Source organism: Cetorhinus maximus, chromosome 10 (genome assembly GCF_964194155.1).
Source record: "Cetorhinus maximus chromosome 10, sCetMax3.hap1.1, whole genome shotgun sequence".
Lineage (NCBI taxonomy): Eukaryota > Metazoa > Chordata > Chondrichthyes > Lamniformes > Cetorhinidae > Cetorhinus > Cetorhinus maximus.
The window spans coordinates 23,161,222-23,180,008 of record NC_135888.1 but is presented as its reverse complement, the minus strand read 5'-3'; the positions used below and the strand labels follow the sequence as shown (position 1 = coordinate 23,180,008).

Here is an 18,787-nt window from a genome sequence, read left to right as displayed (position 1 = left end):
TGTGATGTAAATACACCAGTGTTTTTCTAGCATGATTTTGCCCAATATTCTTTGTACTTTAAAAGGTAAAGATTTTTTTTCATCCTCAGTTTCAGAAGTTTCTCTTCCTCTTCCATCCAAGGGGCTGGGAACAGTTTGGGCAGCACAGCATGATTCAAGGGGGATGAGTTAGACCAGGAGCATCCAAATTGAAACCCACAAGTTAACTGGAGGCCACTGCCCCCAACCTCACCTCCACCAACCCCCAAGACAGTGCAATCCAGCCCTTGAAGACTAGGTCACTCAATTTTAGTTGGCTGTGAATTTCTTATCCACTGTTTATTTTTTTGTCTTGCTGGAATTTCATGGATCTCAGGTTTGAGAAAAGCTGCTCATTAGTGGGTAAACCTTAGATCAGAAAATCAAGATGTTAGTTTCAACAAGTGGAGGTAGAGCAAAAAAAAACAGGAAAAGGGATTTAAACTGTGTAGGTTGCCCTGAGCACCATTGTATCCAAGTGGCTCAGATTCAAAGAGCTTACTTACCCAAGCTAAACTTCCCTCTCCCATTTACGTACTGTCTCTATGATTGAGAAGTCTGTGCCTCTCCCTCTTTTTTTCACTCTTCGTTTTCCCAATTTATTTAAATGCCTTTTAATCTTCAGAATTGATAAGTGAAAGAAGCATTGTACATCTGAAAGGTCAGTCGCCTTTCTTTTATTGGTACTGACTGACCTGCTGCCTGCAACCAGCATTTCCTGTTTTTTTCATTTTATATTTCAAGCATTCGTAATGTTTCCATTTGATTTTCCACTCACCCTGCCCCACCTTTTGCTAAAGTATATGATGTGCCATCTAGTGGCATAACTAAGCATTACCAATAAGATATTGCATTTTCATAGCATCTTCAACAGAGCAAAACATCCCAAGGTGCTTCACAGAATCATAATCAGACAAAATGACCAAAACCTTACATTACCATGTACAAGATGCACTGCAGCAACTTGCCAAGGTTCCTTTGACAGTACCTCCCAAACCTACAATTTCATGGGCAGCAGGCGCATGGGAACAACACCAAGTCGCATACATTCCTGACTTGGAAAAAGCTAATCCTTCATCATCACTGTGCCATGGTTGACCTAACCAATTTCCTCCAACACCTCGCCTCCATCATCCAGAGTAGCAGGACCGCTTTCGCTTGACTCCATTCTTACTATTCAGTCACAGCCAGAGGCTTCAATGCAGTCGCTTTTCTTCTTGCTTTAGTACCTCTTGAGACCTCAAGGATCTATCCATGGTCCCCTATTTCTCATCTACATGCTGCCCCTCAGCAATATCATCCAAAACACCATATTAGATTCTACATGTATCCTGACAGCACCCAACTCTCATTACCATCTCTCAACCCCTCCAGAGTCTCCAATTTGTTACACTATTTGTCTGACATCCAATACTGGACGAGCAGAAACGTTTTCCAATTAAATATTGGGAAGATTACAGCCATTGGCTTTGGTCCCTGCCATTAACTTTTTAAAATTCATTAATGGGAAATGAACATTGGACATTGCTAGCATTGCCAGCATTTAATGGCCATCCCTAATTACCCATGAGAACTGCTGCCAGTCTATGTGGAGAAGGTGCTATTAAGTAGGGAGTTCCAGAATTTTGTGCAGCAACAATGAAGGAATAGTGATATATTTCCAAGTCAGGATGGTGAACTAGGTGGGGGACTGGGAGGTGGTTGTATTCCCATGTGCTTCCTGTCCTTGTTGTTTTAGGTGGTCAAGGTCTGGGTTTGGGAGGCATTGTCGACGAAGCCTTGGCGAATTGTTGGAATGCATGTTGTAAAGGACTAAAAACTGGGAGTAAACATCTAAGGTTTTGAATGGGATGGTGATCAAGCAGACTGTTATTTTCTGAATGGTGTTGAATTTCTTGTGTGCACCATAACCACCAATTCCACCTTCCTCCCTGCCAACTGCCTCAAGCTAAACCAATTTTCAGCCTCGGCATCCTATTTGAACCTGACCCCATTCTTCTTCACAACCAAGATCATTTGTGCAACATCACCCATCATTATCTCTGCATCCGCCCATCTGCTGTTGAAACTCTCATCCACAGCTTTGTTACTTCCAGACTCAACTATTCCAATGCTGTCCTGGCTGGTCTTCCAACTTCCACAGACTTGAACTCAACTAAAATTCTGCTGCCATATATCCTAACTCATTCCAAGTCCTGTTCATCCATCACCTCCCCTGCCCACCCCGACCCAGTGCTCACTGACCTACACTGGCTCCTGGTCCAGCAATGTCTTAAATTTAAAATCATCCTTAAAAGTTCAAAACCTTCCACTGAACCTGCCAGGGATTTCCTGTAAATCTGTGGACCAGCAACAATTTGTTGGTGAAGCTACTGGTCTACAGAAACTTGATTTAACAGCATTGATATTAGAAAACAGCTCATGAGCACTGGGCTCCCAGTAAAGTTACTTCGTCAAAAATACTTTGCTCACCGTGAAGCACTTTGCTTCTGAGGTCTTGAAGTCACTATATAAATGCAAATCTTTCTGTAAAAGACCTATCAGAGCAAAGGTAGAATTTTAAAAAGTACAGTATCAGTTTAACAACTCACCTCAAACAAATTGAGCATGGATACATTGCTTTCCTTTGCTGTGCAGTCAGTGAGTGGTGCAGCTGTACAGGAGATTGCAGAGAGGATCAACGCAGACAGAGTGTAGAAGAGCTGCATCTTGGATTTTGTGCACCGCACACACGTATTTACTCAGTTGGGTTCTTTGCCACACCAGACTGGGGAAGGTCACATGGAAGGGGCAGATGAAGGATTTCGAGAAAACCAAGCCTTTTTAAAGGACAGCTGTCACCAATGTAGTGTCAGAGGCGGGATTTGGAAATTAGGTACTTTAACCCTCAGTGGACTGTCATATATTGCAGCAGTTTTCAAAACTTGTGTGTGGGGACCCATTAGCATGTTCCAGGCAAGTACTGGCACACTCAGGTCCCCAGACAAGTTGTGGCACAATCCCATGTATCCCAGGGAGCCAAGATAAATAAAGATACGGTGCCTTGGGATGCCCAGGTAAATACTGGTACAACGCCAGGAACCACAAGGAGTTACTAAGAAGCTCTCAGTGAACCTATGCTAATATTGACAGGCTTCTGGGGAACCTTTGATACGGGCCCCTGCAAATATTGGAAATACACTTGGAGACCCACCTATAAATACAGGCACATTCTTCGGGATCTTCTGTTCCAAATTCTGAAGGATAAGTTTTGCCAAGAACAGAGCAAAGTCTTTGCTGGTAAACCAACAAAAATCATTGAATACAGAGGCACTATGGTGTGGAGCTCAAAATGGACTTAAGTCTGATGACTTTGCAGAATAGATATAGGGTGTTGGGACAGTTCAATATAAAGTAGAAATATGATACTTAGCTTATAGAGCCCTTGGTACATTTGGAGTGAAGTGTCCAGTTTTGATGATCTCATGTTGGGGGACATTGAGCCTCTGGTGATGGATCTAAAGGACAAGAGATTAGAATGATATCCAGTCTCTAGGCTTTTAGCTACCAGGAAAGGCTCAGGGAACTGAGGGTCCCATATACTTTTTAAAAAAAAGGTCTTGGCAAGTCCTGTCACCTTCAGATAATAGTTACTACAGTCTACTGGAGCTTGCTTGATTGGCTTTGGGAATGTTGGATAGGTTTGAAATAATTGGCATTTCATTACCCACTCTGGCCACTTTTGAACTTCACCTCCCTTTCCCCTCTCCGAGTCTGGCTGCAACTGCTTCAGTTGAACTCTTCCTAAACCCCTTTATCTCACTGACTCTCTCAATTCTTTGAAAATAAACCTCCTCAAAACCTGCCCCTTTGATTTGACCATGCCTTCGCCCATCTCCCCTAACCTTTTTCCTGCCATTGCTTGCTGTCTGGTTTGCGCCTTTATCAGGATGTTTCATTATGTTGAGCCTGTGACTGAAAGTTGTTTTGTTTGAAAACTGAGCAAGTTTTGATTGTATTTCAGAAATGCTACGAGAGTCCTTAAATAGATTAATTTCTGTTTATACTCAAAGACGGATGATCCCTTGAGACATCACAAACATGCACAAGGTTCAATGGGTCATTTTCAATGTTGGGCGTTGGAAGAGAGATCAATATATACACAGCCTGTATCACATCACCATCATTAAATCGGTATTTCAACTTGAATAAAGCAGGATGCTGTACTTTTTAAAATCCCAAGAGCATTTTGTAACTGAAAACCAGAAATGTGTGCGCAAGAAAGAGATGACTTGAGATCTGTATGTACAGCTGCAAGGGATTTAGGTAGTTTGATCCGAAAAAATGCATTTTAGATTTTCCAGAAACAAAAGCAGCTTTCTGTCAAATTCTGGAAACGTCTGTATTTGGACAGAAGATGCAAACCATGTTTAATAAGACAAGTTAATGAAAAGGTGAATTACAATAAACTGTCAAATGCAGTGTAACCATTATTTGATAATCTGCACCTACATCTTTAAGGTAGTAAAATATCCCAAGGTGCTTCACAAAGGTGATTATCATACAAGATTTCACATTGAGCCACATGTGATATTAGAACAATTGATCAAAAACTTGACCAAAGAGGTAGATTTTAAGGAGCATTTTAAAAAGTGGCAAAAGAGGCAAAGAATTGTAGAGCTTCAGGTCAAAGCAGCTGAAGGTATGACCACAGTGGAGTGTGTAAAATCAGGGATGCCCAAGAGGCCAGAATTGGAAGAGTACAGAGATCTGAGAGTTGTAGGATTGGAAGAGAATACAGGGATAGGGAGGGGCAAGGCCACGAATGAATTCAAAGTCATGGATGAGAATTTTAAAATCAAGGCTTTTCCAGCTCTGGATCCAAGGTAGTTCAGAAAGAACAGGAGTAATATGAGGTTAGGATATGGGCTACAGGGTTTGCAACTTTAAGATCAAGCACAGAATCCTGATCTGTTTTCTGTCAAAAGTAACAACATTCCTATTTAAAAGTTCTGTTGATGGTGCAAAATGTCCACATCAGGCAATGGAAGCAGATACAAAGCATGACTTTGAAAAGTTCAGGAAATGGCCAAAGGCAATACTGAAAGAAATGATGCTTTATATGGAAGCTTTTGAATGTGGGAAGTGTTAAGGGGGCAAAGAGTTAAGGTGATTGGCAAAAGATGTGACATGCAGAAAAACTTTTTACTGGTATCGCAAGCCGATCAATGATTGAGGGTGGGGGAGGGAAACCCATGTCATTTGCTTGATCTATCTCAAACTGTGCCCCTTTCAGTGAAATTACAGCATCACCAACAGCCGCATTAGGCCATTCTTCTAGCACGTGGAGGCTGCTGGACAGAGGTGAGTTGGAGAGGAAAAAGGGTGCAACTGAGAAAAATTAACCCCTATTCTACTAAAGTTGGTTCTTTAAAGCCTGGTTATATACTTCCCCATCCATTAATGTGAAGACACAAGGGTTTGGCAGTGTAGCAGTCATCGTACTGGACTAGCAACCCAGAGGTCAAAAGTTCAATTCTCATAATTTGCAATGAAATGTAAAATTCACTCTATGCGGTTGACTCTTAATTTCCCCAAGCTAACTAGTTCACATCTCAATAACAACTTCTTTTAATATTAAGATCTCCACTAAATCCACTCTTGGTCAGCCTTACATGTCAGCAAATGGTTTGCTTCCTCACAGTTGACATCAAGGACTCGCCATCTAGTGAACCATGAAGACAAACCCAACTTCCAACATTCATTGCAAAGATCCAAACCGGCCTGCCATTACCCTGCCCAAGAACTGTGAAAGTGCCAGAAAGAATGATTTAAGGTGAATGAGAAAAGAGCGAACGACAACATGAAGAAAAACATTTTTTTTAAAAAAAACACAGCAAGTGGCTACGGGCTGCAATGTACTACCCAACAATATGGCAGAATCAACTGCGGCTTTCAGAAAGGAATTGGAGAAACACCTGAAGGGAAAAAATGCAGGGCTAGAGGGTGAGAAGGCAAGGAGGTAGGTCTAGCTGAGTTGCTAATGCAGAGAACTAGCATGGACATGGGCCAAATGGCCTCCCTGTACTGCACCCATTCTATGATTCAATAGAATTTCCTGTAAAAGATACCAATTGACAAATTTATTGACTTACAAACAAATTGGCCATTTATTATTAACATGACTATAATAAAAAAACAAATAGATTATATACTGCATATAATATAAACATTTGCAAATATTAAAAAGTATACAAAATAAGTATACAAAATAATTGTAAAATGTATTTACAACTTCTAGCAATATTTCACCTGAAAACGTAAAAGTAGTTTTTGTATTTTAAGGGATTTATAAAATGTTTAATCAAAGCACCAGAGTACATGGGACCAAAAATGGTTAAGACCCCAAAGTTGAGGTTTATTCCATGATTGAATGCAAAGACAGTTGTAACTGTTGTCAATGTCAAATGCACACAAGACCTGTGTGCATAATACTACAATTCCTCTTTGAATGAGCCACTCAGCCTACTGTAGAAAGTCTAAGTGTACAAGGACTAATCAGTTAGCCTTCCAAATGTTACAATATGCTGATAAGAGTGAGACAAAGTAAGGTGAGAGGAGGGCTCATGTGGAGCATAAACATTGGCATGAGCCTGATGTTGGACCAAATGGACCATTTGTGCTGTAAAATTCTGTTATACAAATCCCTTGTAAAGAGGTTGAATTATGAGGAAAAAAACTAGAAAAACTTAGATTTTGCAACCTATGATGGAGACACTGGAAAGGTGATCTTATAGAGGGATATAAAATTGTTGACAATATGGAAAGGATAGATTACTTCAAATTAACTTGTAAATTCTATGCAAAATCTCTCATGAGGAAACCTGTCCTCTCCAGCCTGCAGACAATTTATCTTAAACATTAAAAACCCTTTGGAATAAGCCCTTTCTACCTACGGCCTGGCAAAGAATGCTAAAAATTTACTATTTTGTGTTGGAGGCATATGGACACCTAACTAATGTGAATGACATTTACCCTTTGTAACAGATGGTATCTTAAACAGTCGCTACAGAACTTGAATATTGCTGAAAAGAGAAACATGTTGCTTTACTTTCCCATTGCTTTCTTCATGGCAACACTTCAGCCAGAGTCAACCAATCAGCCCCCCTTTTCTCCTGCAGTACAAATAGTTGTGATTGTTAGAAACTTGGCATTCTTGTGTTTGTCCTGATGAGTGCAAGATGAAAGGCTTCAGCTACATGTCTCACTTTACGGGTGGTATCTTATTTTATAAGAAATAATTTAGCATCTTAAAACAGACAAAGAAATATTACAGCTTTGTAACACACCTGGTGCAAAGCTTAACCTCATGAACATGTAGAGGTAACGCTTGCCCCCAGACTTTCATCCAGTGAAATTATGGGTGGTGTGAAGCTGATTTCCTGTTACTTGTTTCTGGAACACAAAACTCTGGGCAGAGTAATGAATACAGAAATATATAGGCTTTCATTTTTTAAATGAAAACTTACTTAAGCATGCTACATAAGGCTGTTGATGATTAAACCAGATTAAAAACCCAAAACATGCAAGTCTTGTGTAAAATCTTATTTTACAGGGGTCATTAACCCTTCATCAGTAGGGGAAAATTCTTTTCATTATAAGCACATTCACAAAAGGTGCTATTAAAGCAGAAAAAATAACTAAGTTCGTAATTGAGTGTTCCAGGTTTCAAACTACACACTGTTGAAAGATAACTGGATCAGTACCTCAGTGGGCTTCATTCACTATTAATGTTGCATGTTATGATAAAGGATAATAAATTCCAAGTACAGCAGTTTTCTCAGGAGACTGATCCGTGCCACTTGAATCCCTTTGCAGTGGCAGCAAAGACAAAAGTAGTCACCTATCCACTCTCAGGAGAGCTGCACTCTCTCAAGTCTTCGCTTCAAGGTGTAGAGAAGCCCAATCCCAGCAAAACCTTGCTTAAATTCCTGTTGCTGTTGAAATTTGCAGGGTTTAATTTGAAAAAAGTCAAGCTCATTTTTCAAACAAAGAACAAAAGTGTTTAACATTCCATAACTAAGTATAGGGAAATTGGTGTAATAAACGCTAACATGGTCTGTGGGTTTGAGTAGTTGGTGTTTCTTGTACTCAAAACTACCGAGCAGCACTGAAGCACAGCAAATCAGTACATCAATGCATCAGAATAGTAAGTTAGTCAGTTAGAGAGTCTACATGTAATTTCCTATATGCAGAGCTTGTAATCTTAGCTGGATCAACTATACACTACGTCACCAAATAAGAGATGCATGTATTAGGAAGCAACAACAAACAGCTGACCTGTGCCCTTTGGTCAGTTACAGAGGCACAAGGGCAGATTCTTGGGTGGTCACAGCCTTTCAGAAAACACGCTTGTGACAAGAGGGATTAAAGAGAAAGAGAAGAGAATGACGTGGCAAGTGTAGAGTGGCCTGGGAGGAACAGGTGACTTTGGACCTGTGGTTGCCAAGCTCTCCACCAGCAGTGTTTTCGTGATCTCATGTTTAGGTCTGTTGTAGACTAATTGATAGTGATTGATTCCTGCAATGAGTCAACAACTCCATTATTGTTGTATAACAAGACTACCAGGATTTCAGAAGGCAAACTAGATAGAACTTGAATGACAAAAACAAGTTCTATGTCTCCATGGGAAAAACATTTTAAAATGGGTAGAGGGTCAAATGGTATTCATTTGGAGAATTGTTAATTAAATCCAAAGCTTTTCGAAAGTAAAATTTAATTTGTAGTCCCACTCAATTAAACTATTCCTATTAAAATATGTTTGTCTGCTTAAAAAACACAGAAGTGCCGATGAAAGTGGTTATTCAGTTTAACTCCTCATAGCATACTACATTCCCCCACTGCACTCAAGAAATAGATTGTGTGATATGCTGAGGCCTTAAGGCATGAAACTCTATGCATACAAGATATATAGAGAAAGCCAGTCACTGCTCAGAAATGTGAACTTTATAAGCAGTTCTAAATGCTGAGTTTACTACAAGAATAGTGGCCTTAAAGGGAAAAGGCCAAATTTGCAGATGGACCTTCAGCACTGCTGTGATGTTTAAGAGCAAAGCCACGGGAGATCTGCTGGCTTTGAAAGTTATTACTAATGACATTCTCAAAGAACATAAAGCCATGTTACAGGTTTGCAGACTGTAGCAATTAAGAATGACTAGGGTACTTGTGCTGTAGAAGTATACACTCAGATGACGTGTTACTGGTGGAAGCTTTTAAAAGGCTGCTGACTTTTAAACAGTGAAATCTGATTTAGTGCTCAGTGTATTGATGCCTCAACTTCAACTATTCACGAATGGGTTGTACCATTCCTAACTCATTCTTTCCTTTTACTGCTCTGGCTTCCTTGCTGCAGGAGATTTCTTGGAGTTGATATGTGTTGATATACTATGGCTCATTACAGCCCTGCCCAATATGGTTTACATTGATGTTAACAGATCTGAAAATTAATATTGCAAAGTTGTCCATGTGTATGAAAATAGAACTTACATGTTATCCCCCTCAGCGCAAATAAGATGCAATTTAGTGTCATGGAAGGTTTATTAAGCAGTATTTTTGATCTCAAATTCAGGAGAAGTGCTATTTAATATTCTAAATATTCCAGCTGAAATATTACTTTAAAGTAGATAATAGAAAAGAATCACACAGCAACCAGTGTCTCAAACAAATTCCCTAACATCTGGAAAAAGTTCACTAACTTCAAATCCACTGTGTAATTGAGACTTAAATCTACCATTTCCTCAGCAATACAACTCAAAAAAACCCAGTGTTTCTTGTGCTGTTTCTGCACAGCTGAATGAAAACAATTTTGTTCACCAAATGGGCCTTTTATTCGAGGACATGTCATATTTTGGCTTGGAAAGTCTGCTCCACTTTTAATGGGGTGGTTCTCATACAGATCACACAATAGATTTGGACAGAGGTGGCCCTTTGACACACTAAACCTCATCCTAGCACAATACCAAGTCCCAGGCCACCCTATAAGAGTCACAGCAACTATCAGAGCGAAAGAGTAAGACACAGAAAGACAGACAGGGAGAGACTGCAGTCAGCACTGTTGATGCAATCCAGTATTTATCAATTATCAAATGGATCCAAAACAATAAGAGCTTCAAAAATCAGTTAATATCAGAATTTTGTAAAGTTATTTACATTAATATTTTTGGTGATTTCTTCTGTCTTTATCAAAATGAGGTATGTAAGCACTGAGGGATAGATTACATGTGCATCAACTACTCCAAGGCCAATTGGAACATGGACTTTTTGCACACTAAACCTCAGCTCTTGGTTTACATAAATTTTAAAAACTTAAAAAAAAATTAAAACATGTACAAATTGATTGAATGGGAGGGGCTTCAGAATAATTGTTTTAATTTAAGCAGTTGACCAGAAAAGTAATAAAACATGCACTGGATTAACTGAAACTAACAAAATTTTCCTGGTTCTGTTCTCCATGAACAGATGACTCGCTGATAATTTTTAATTTTAAAAATGCTTACCTATAACCAAGAGTGAGACTTGTATTCTCATTTACCTCATTAATAATTTTGCAAATTATTTTATTTTAGGGACATTTTAAAAGTTGCAATTGGAAAAGTATCAATGGACCTTCGATAGTTTGTTGAAAAACCATAAATGAGCACTGTTTTGAGGAATAGATGCAGGCGAGTTCCGGGGAACTGCTGTCTGCTCAATTTAACAGAAATTGCATCTTCCAGTGCAGCATGTAAGAGGGCATGCAATTATGTAGATGATAGCAAGCAGGCATAAATTGGAAAAGAGGAGGGTAGCGGACAAAATGGAAAAGGGAGGAGGGGAGAGGAGAGAAAGAGATTGACAGATTCCAAAAAATGCAAATTAAAGAGTGAGGTACTGATTTGTGGCACACCAAGGAATGACTGAGAAACAAGAATCTCTCCTGTTCCAATCTAACACTCTTATTCTTCCCTCAGCCTGATATTAAGTTCGGTAGAGTTGCCAACAGGCTCACTGGATTAGTGGGAAAAAAGACGTGAACAATAAATCACAGCAGCACACCCATGTGCAAGTTTGCTGCAAATCAAAACGTATAGATTTGAAAGATTACATACAAGACAAGTGGATGCTGTTACCTACAGTATGTGTGCCATGTCACTTAATTTACCAGTCAATGAACAAGTCACAATTCTAATAAGTACTAGGGCATTTTCAATTCTAAATACATTGATCTGAAATTCAGGACGGTCCTGAATAATTCACATACGAATCCCAAATGTGCTGGAAGCCTATGATTAAATAGTTCTTAGGATCTATTTCACAAGTTTGTTAACTTAGGGTGAGTTGTACTTGAGGCTGGAGTGATTACTGCCCTTGCAGTTTGCAATCTGTATATAATATTAACCAGTTCATAAGAATATGTTTCACATGGTGTCCTTTTTAAGATCATTTATAGGTCCAGACCCCTAAAAAAATAAAACAGGAATAAAAGTCAGAGAGTTAAGTTTTTGACACTGCCAGAGATCCTCAGAGAGGTGATCTAGATTGGACTGGAGAGCTTGTTAATGCAGTATCGCCAAATACATTTGCGTACGAAGATTTGAGGAACTGGACATAGTTCTGCATGCTACGGTTGGTGCATTCCGACTGTTCCAGACGATCCTTCAGGTCTTGCAAGCGGCTCTGGAAACGCCTCTCAGCCTAAGAAGCAATTTTGCACAAATTGGAGTTGACATAATTACACTTTCAGCAGTCAGTAAGGTAAATCCTTCATCATACATTTAGCTATGAATAGCATTGCAGTCGTGCCAGACTGTGTTAAGTCACCCACTCTCCTCCCAACACCCCACCCTTTTACCTCACCTGAAGGAAATCAGGGATGAGTGTGGCCAAAGACTAAAAGGTCTGAAATATTTTTGTGACAAGGAACCATGTACACATTATGACACAAAGCAGCAAAGTCACTGCAGTGAGAGGGGCTGGAAAATTATTGCACTTTATTATCTGTGGCGAAATGCAAATGCTTCTAGGCCACTTCAAATGGGTGGAATTGTAAAAGTACTGTGAGATGAGCAGTTAACACCTCACAAAAGATCCAATTATCTTAGTCATGAGAAGTTTGAAAAACAGTTTAATCCACATTTATAGAAAGTTAATTTTTTTTGGCGGGGGGAAGAAAGAGAAGGAAAAGATAGGAGGGATAAAAAACGACTACTGTGAAGATACAATGCAATCACACAAACAGTACTCCTGTTACATGCGGTAACCACTCCTTAAATTCAACCCCCTCCTTAAAATTAAAGTCATGTCTTCAAAGAATTCAGATAACTTTCGGAATGCAGATTTGCCTATCAAGTAGCATACACTGGTTTGCTAGGATAAAATTTCCATTAATTATTTTTGTTGGTTGGACAAGATATTAACAAAGAGGTTTTTCTCAACTAAAAATATTTTGTTGACAAAGGAAAATTATATCCTACTCCTCTGTGGAGATGAAAGATGGAGATCTGACTAGATAGAGGTTAAGCAACCTTGCATTAACAAAGAAGCATACATGTGCACAAACACACACAGAAATGGGAAGTTCCTTTAGTAACAAAAAGGCAAAGCATGCTCATTTGCAAATAAGGACTGCAATTCTCTCCAGAATGATTCTATGAAACAAATCCACACAATCGTTGACCAGCAATGTGGTGGAAAGGGCACAAGGAATATTGACGAAAGAAGCTATTAAACTTCATTTGAAACTAGGTGGAGCATGTCTAAAGATTCAAATTTTGAAGCCACTTTTATTGTGCTCCTGCTGCCAACTCCCAACGGCTGGCAAACCGTAAAAGTGGTTTAAATAGTATTAACAGAACAGAGAAGAAGCTGAAATCTAAGCATTCATGAGAATAATGACAAAAGTTAATTTACTTAATAACTAATAGTTCAAAGTGCTAGTTCAAATGAAAGCACAATGCAAACACTGCTAAGCACTTGGTCCACATGGAGAGTTGCTTCAACAATAACAAGAGGACCCACTCCAAGAACGAGTGCCTGGTGGTCCTCTACACCAGGATGAGTGCTTTGCCATGGCCGCCAACTGTGAGAGTGAGCAGCTGGTACTAGGCGCTGCTAGAGCTGCACACAACAGGGATAAGGTTCCCAAGGAGCGGGGAGACCAAAAGGAGACGGCAAACTCCTCTCTTCAGCCACTGCCATGAGTGGCCTAGCAGTAGGAGGACAAGCCATGATCATAATGAATGGCGGAGCAGGCTCGAAGGGCTGAATGGCCTACTCCTGCTCCTAGTTTCTATGTTTCTAAGTCTCCTGGGACTTGCCAGTGTTGTGATTGGAGGTGCAGCAAAGATGGGAGAGATGCAGCTGCTCTTCTGGATCCTCCAATCATGGATTCCCCCTCTCCCACTTTTGCTGCTCCTCCAGATACAGAATCCTTGATTGGAGGCTGACAGAGTTGGGTTTATTTTTAAAGTCCCATACCAGCCCCAAAGGTTGGAACATACATTTAAAATGGCAGATTTCCAAGATGCCAAGTTGGAAATCTGCCAATTGGCAGAAATTTCTCATCCCTGTAAAGGTGGGCTAGTCACTGGATAAATTCGTTGAGCCATGGGAAGAGTTCCTGCCACATGTTTAATGTATAATTTGGAGGAGATCACAAAGGTAATTTTGAAGCTCCACTGCCACAATAGAACTTTGCTGGATGGGAACATGGGTCACAAAACAAATCAGCCAGAGTGCTTATAGCACTATATCAGACTCGCACTTCGATCAAGTAGGACTCCACTAATGCCTGGATTTAATTACAAATGCAGATGTTGAAAAGTAGAGTTGCTGAGTAGGCATGCTATAGCTAAGTTAACTCAATCTTTAAGAGGAGACCCCCTTCTCCCCCCAGCCCCACATCCACAGGTTCAATCCCTGATTCATTCAGTACTGGCTGATGACAACTGGAATTACAGCGTAGTATAATTCCTTGATGTCCCCTGGCAAGGAAATTTCTACTCTTTATACAGACAGCTGTATGTTTGCAAAGTGTACAAAGGTTGGGTGAGGGCTGTGGTGGCTCACTGTTAGAATTATCTCTTTAAACATGTAGAGTAGTCACCTGGGAAAGCTACCAGGTCTGCTCCCTTTGTGAAACACTACTGAAGACGACAGAGTCAAAGCTATAACCCTGAGGCCATATACCCGAGTCCAGGAAATTTGGCCCTTAAACCCAGACATGTCAGTTCTATTTACATTTATATTTCTCATTCAATAGTTTGGCCTCTTAAAATTTAGTTGACCTGGAGATTTGGAATGGGTTGTTCTCAAGTGTTGCTACTTTGTGTATAAATTGTAAATCAGGACACCAAGATATGTTAGTATAGCTGGAGATGCATATGAATTAATGGAAAAGTGGATTTAACCTTTAAATTCAGCCCATGAGAATCCATAGCACACAGCTGTGAGCCCTATAGCCACAAGATGATTAAACACCCTTATCCATATAGAACCCACAGGAGGAGGAAAATAAGAAAAATATTTTGATCCATGGTTGGAATACTGCATAATGATATTGAAGGACTTGAACCTCTCGGTTTCCACTTACTTTATAAATATGTGATAAGTAATTGCCTTGAGTGACTCCAGAACTTTTGTCGATGCTGCCCTATCCAGATGGCCATGTCAGGTATTAATCCATATAAAGTGCTTCCTGAAGCTGCCTTTGACTTTTAGCTGTGCTCGGGATTAACCCTTTCTATTCCTTTTGGCATCATGCATACCTCCATAAAACTCCCCTTATTCACGAATATCCAGGTTAAAGGGTTGGAGTTTTTAATAACCTCTTCTTTACAACTAAAACCAAGGGATCAGTCTCATTGCCCTTCACTGATCCCTTGTTCTATAGAATAGATTCAAAAATAAACTTAAAATTTTTAAAAATGCATATTTTGTAACCAGTGACTCACATCTTCTTTGCTTCGTCGTAGTTGAGTCAGTTCTGTTTTTGTTCTGCTCAGTTGTGTTTCAAGGTCCATTATTTTGCTCTGTGTGGTTCGCTCCTTTGACAGAGCTCTCTCCCTGGTTTGGTCCACCTAGTCAAATAGATATATTTGATTATATATTCAACATATTTTTATTGACAATCTGACCTGTATTAACAGCTTCTACTGCAGAGCAAGATCAGTAACCAGCGAGCACAGATTAAAAGATAATTGGCAAAAATCCAGAGGCAAGGAAGGAAATGAGAAGAAATTTTAACATAGCAAGTTGTTAGGATCTGGAATGCATTAGATGAAAAGGTGAAGAAAGCACATTCAATAGTAACTTAAAGGGGAGTTGGACAGATACTTGAAAAGAAATCATTTGCAGGCTATAGCAAAAGGGCAGAACAGTAGCACAAAATAGATAGTAAAGAGCTGAACAGAAATGATTGACTGAATGGTCTCACAATTCTATGATCACAGCTGCTACCCTGAAAGTTTTCAGTCTTTCATGCGCACACTGTTCACATTTACTGTTACTGGGTCATGTTTCAGGAAAGCAACCTCAATGTCAAGCTTTCCTGCTTTCACACCATCAGGAGCCAGCCTCTGTAAGCATACTGAGCTCCACTTAAAACAGAACACCCTTAGCAAACATGCTGGATACACTCAATTTTGCATCACTGAAACTTGTTGAACTGTCAACCAGCAATTTTCATGGGCCATTGTGATGAAGGAGACAAATGTGGTTGAATTGAGGGTGGCCTGCAGGGCAGTGATCCAGAGGTTTAAAAATCCTTAAAGACTAACTCCAGTGTAATACATTGTTAATGCATACAAGGTAGTCATAACAGATACAATAGCAGTTAACTAGCCATCTGCTTGGTGAATAAAAGTGATATAGCACAGGAGGCCATTTGGACCACCTTGTTTGTTCTAGCCCTTAGAGAGCTATCCATTAGTCCCTCTCTCCTGCCTTTTCTTCCCTTCAAGCATTTATATATCCTTTCAAAAGTTATATTGGACCTGCTTTCCCATCCTTTCAGGCAACAAATTCTAGATCACAGCATTTTTGCTGAGAAAATCATTAATTTACAAGGAATTCTATTTGTAAAATTTAAGCACAGATCATTTAAAGCTGCCATTTGGCTACACATATTCTTTTGAGAACATCACATTGTTTCTTTATTATGATTGCACTAAGCAAATACAAGTTGCAGGCAGTGACTTCACAGTAGCAGTGTGTAGCCATGAATCTGAAGATCTAAGTTTATGTTCAAGTTTAAAAAAGGCTGCGTCAATTGAAAATTTCAAACTGGAGATTGGTAATTTTTGTTAGGCAAGGGTATTAAGAATTATGGAACCAAGGAGGGTATGTGGAGTCAAGATCTGGATCAGCCACAATCCAAATGAATGGTGGAATGGCTCAAGGGTCAGAATGGCCTCCTCCTGTTTTACATTTAGTCAAATCTCACTGAACTGACCTGGCGTCTGGCATCATCAGTGGCGGCATCCAGCTGTCTAGCCAGGCTGGTGCACTCACGGGATTTGTCTTCTAATCGCTGTTGGTTATGGTGAATGGTCTCCTCCCGCTTTGTCACCACCTGAGCCAGCTCCCGGTTCTGGGTGTCTAAATCTTCCAGCTTCCTATGAATAATGATCGACATTTCCTTCAGTATCCAATATCCTCACTGCTTCTAAAATCCTTCAGGTATTCTATCATGTCTGAATTACTAATGTTCTGAACAACACAATTCAATTTTGGTTAATCCATTCAAATTCCAGGGCTTGAGCACTTTATCTAGGCCAATACTGCAATGCAGTACTGAGGAACTGCTGTCCTTTGGACAAAATATTGAACTAATGCCCATCTGCTTGTTCTGGTGGTTTAGGAGAATATTAACAATCCTATAGCACTATTCAAAGATGAAAAGGGAGTTCTCCCAGTGAACTGGCCAACATTCCTCCTTCAACCAACACCACCAGAAACAGGTTGCCTGATCATTCATCTCAGCATTGTTTGCAGGGCATTGCTGTGTGCAAATGGCTGCCACATTTGCCTACCTTGTGACAAGCCCTGGACACTCCTTGCGAATCACTTCAAAATGTTTGACATAAGATGACTTATTTTAGTGAGAAAATGCTTTTGCAGCCCTCAAGAGTTTGTAGCTAGAGTATAATAAATCCTGCCAAACACAAAAGCAAGTTCAGAATTTAAGTGAATTTGAAATACATCTCCCAAAGATACAGTTTTATCAGAACTGGAGAATGCCACTATGTAACATTTAAATTGGATTATTCCACTGCTAAACTGTGTGTAACCTGGCCTGATCCCTTAAGGAAACCGCTGAAACTTCCTTAGCTTTCCAAAGGCAGTCTTTTAACGAAACTCACTTAGGTCTGGTATTGCAACTGTGTGGATTCTTAGTTGTGAATCTTAAGAGGGGTCCTGATGGTCATATTTGAAATTATTCACTTCTCCATGAGACCTTGTTCTTAACTTCCTTGCAGATTCTGGGCTTTTATCTGTTACCAGACAGTTGTTGCTTGTTGGTGCTATACTATGTTGTCAAAATTGATATAAATAGTCTCTAATTGACCTCAGGACATGTATAACTGCTTTGCTTTTTTAAAACTATTTGATTCAAAAAATATTTTACTTTGTTTGGAATCTGCAGTTGTGATCAGTTATCATTTCATGAATATTTTTGAGCTAACTGGGTGCAAGTATGACAAAGTTTCCAAGTATGATAGCTTCACTAGGTGCCTATATACATCAGATTTTAAAATTCATTAAGAGTGTTTAAATCCTTAATCAAAAGACTTTAAATTCAGATTAGGGTACACTTCTGTGTACAAAGTTTTCCTTTCAAGTTTAATCTATATTTGGGGAACTGCTGGGCTGCTTCGTTCTGAAGGTTTCCCATAGTTTCTTCTTAAAGAGAAGGCAACATAATCAACATGAACACATAAATGTCTGACAGAAAATGGCCTAAAACCTGCAAGCAAAAGTTAGGGAAAGGATTTAGTAGACAAGGGAGTCATTTCAAATACAACAATCTGGCAGCTACATTACCCCTCTTAAAATTTAGAAGTAAGAAAACATAACAGTTCTAATACCAAATCCAAGTGAATTCCATACAAAGTTTATCTTTGGAAGGTTAGGGAAGTTTCAGCAGTTTTAGGTTAGCTCATCAGGAGGGAAGGGAAACTGGCTTGGTATGGGAAACTGGCTTGGTATGGGAAATACCTTTCCAGGGCATGTAAGTGAATCAGATGAAAAAAAAAGAGACAGAGAAATGAAACCCCAAAAATGAAACACAATAAGATACACAATGCATCCTAACAGCAAAGGAATAAGAAGTTTGGGTTTAACTCACTTCCTCCATTACAGAAACAACATTGTCAGTTAGCTCTGTCCTCTGTTAATTATACACAACTAAACCAACCTTTCCAGAGTCTCCAGTTTTAGCTTCAGGTTATGATTTTCTTCTTGCAGATACTGGCATTTCTCTCTTGTCTTGTTATTCTGTTCCTCAATCTGTGAAGATAAGATGGACAAAATAACTAAATTCAACAAGGAATCTTTGTACAAAATTTCACAACCATTTCACGCTGACAAACACAAATGTCACTTTAATATCAATGCATTCCACAAGTGAATGCAGCATAGAGGATCCAATTTTATCTTTCCATCCCTCCAGTTCCTTCCCACTCCTCACCCCACCCCAGGATATATAGGCAAGTAGGTGCAAAGTGAGATGCATGAGCTTTGCAGCCAGCAG

At 39.6% G+C, this 18,787-nt stretch overlaps 1 protein-coding gene across 3 annotated transcripts in view; it reads right to left on the bottom strand.

The window, feature by feature from the left end:
- Window positions 1-18,787, bottom strand: part of odf2a (outer dense fiber of sperm tails 2a) — a 70,987-nt gene that overhangs the window by 12,779 nt on the left and 39,421 nt on the right. Inside the window, exons 17-20 of one of the 3 annotated variants that reach the window (XM_078550148.1) lie at window positions 18,452-18,543; window positions 16,487-16,649; window positions 14,988-15,113; window positions 11,312-11,495 (exon numbers count right to left, since the gene is read on the bottom strand). In XM_078550148.1, coding sequence (XP_078406274.1) covers window positions 11,454-11,495; window positions 14,988-15,113; window positions 16,487-16,649; window positions 18,452-18,543 — 423 coding nt within the window. In that variant the 3' untranslated portion in view covers window positions 11,312-11,453. Of the gene's footprint in view, window positions 1-11,311; window positions 11,731-14,987; window positions 15,114-16,486; window positions 16,650-18,451; window positions 18,544-18,787 lie in introns of those variants that run through there. The other 2 variants (XM_078550147.1, XM_078550146.1) reach the window with 2 other exon arrangements.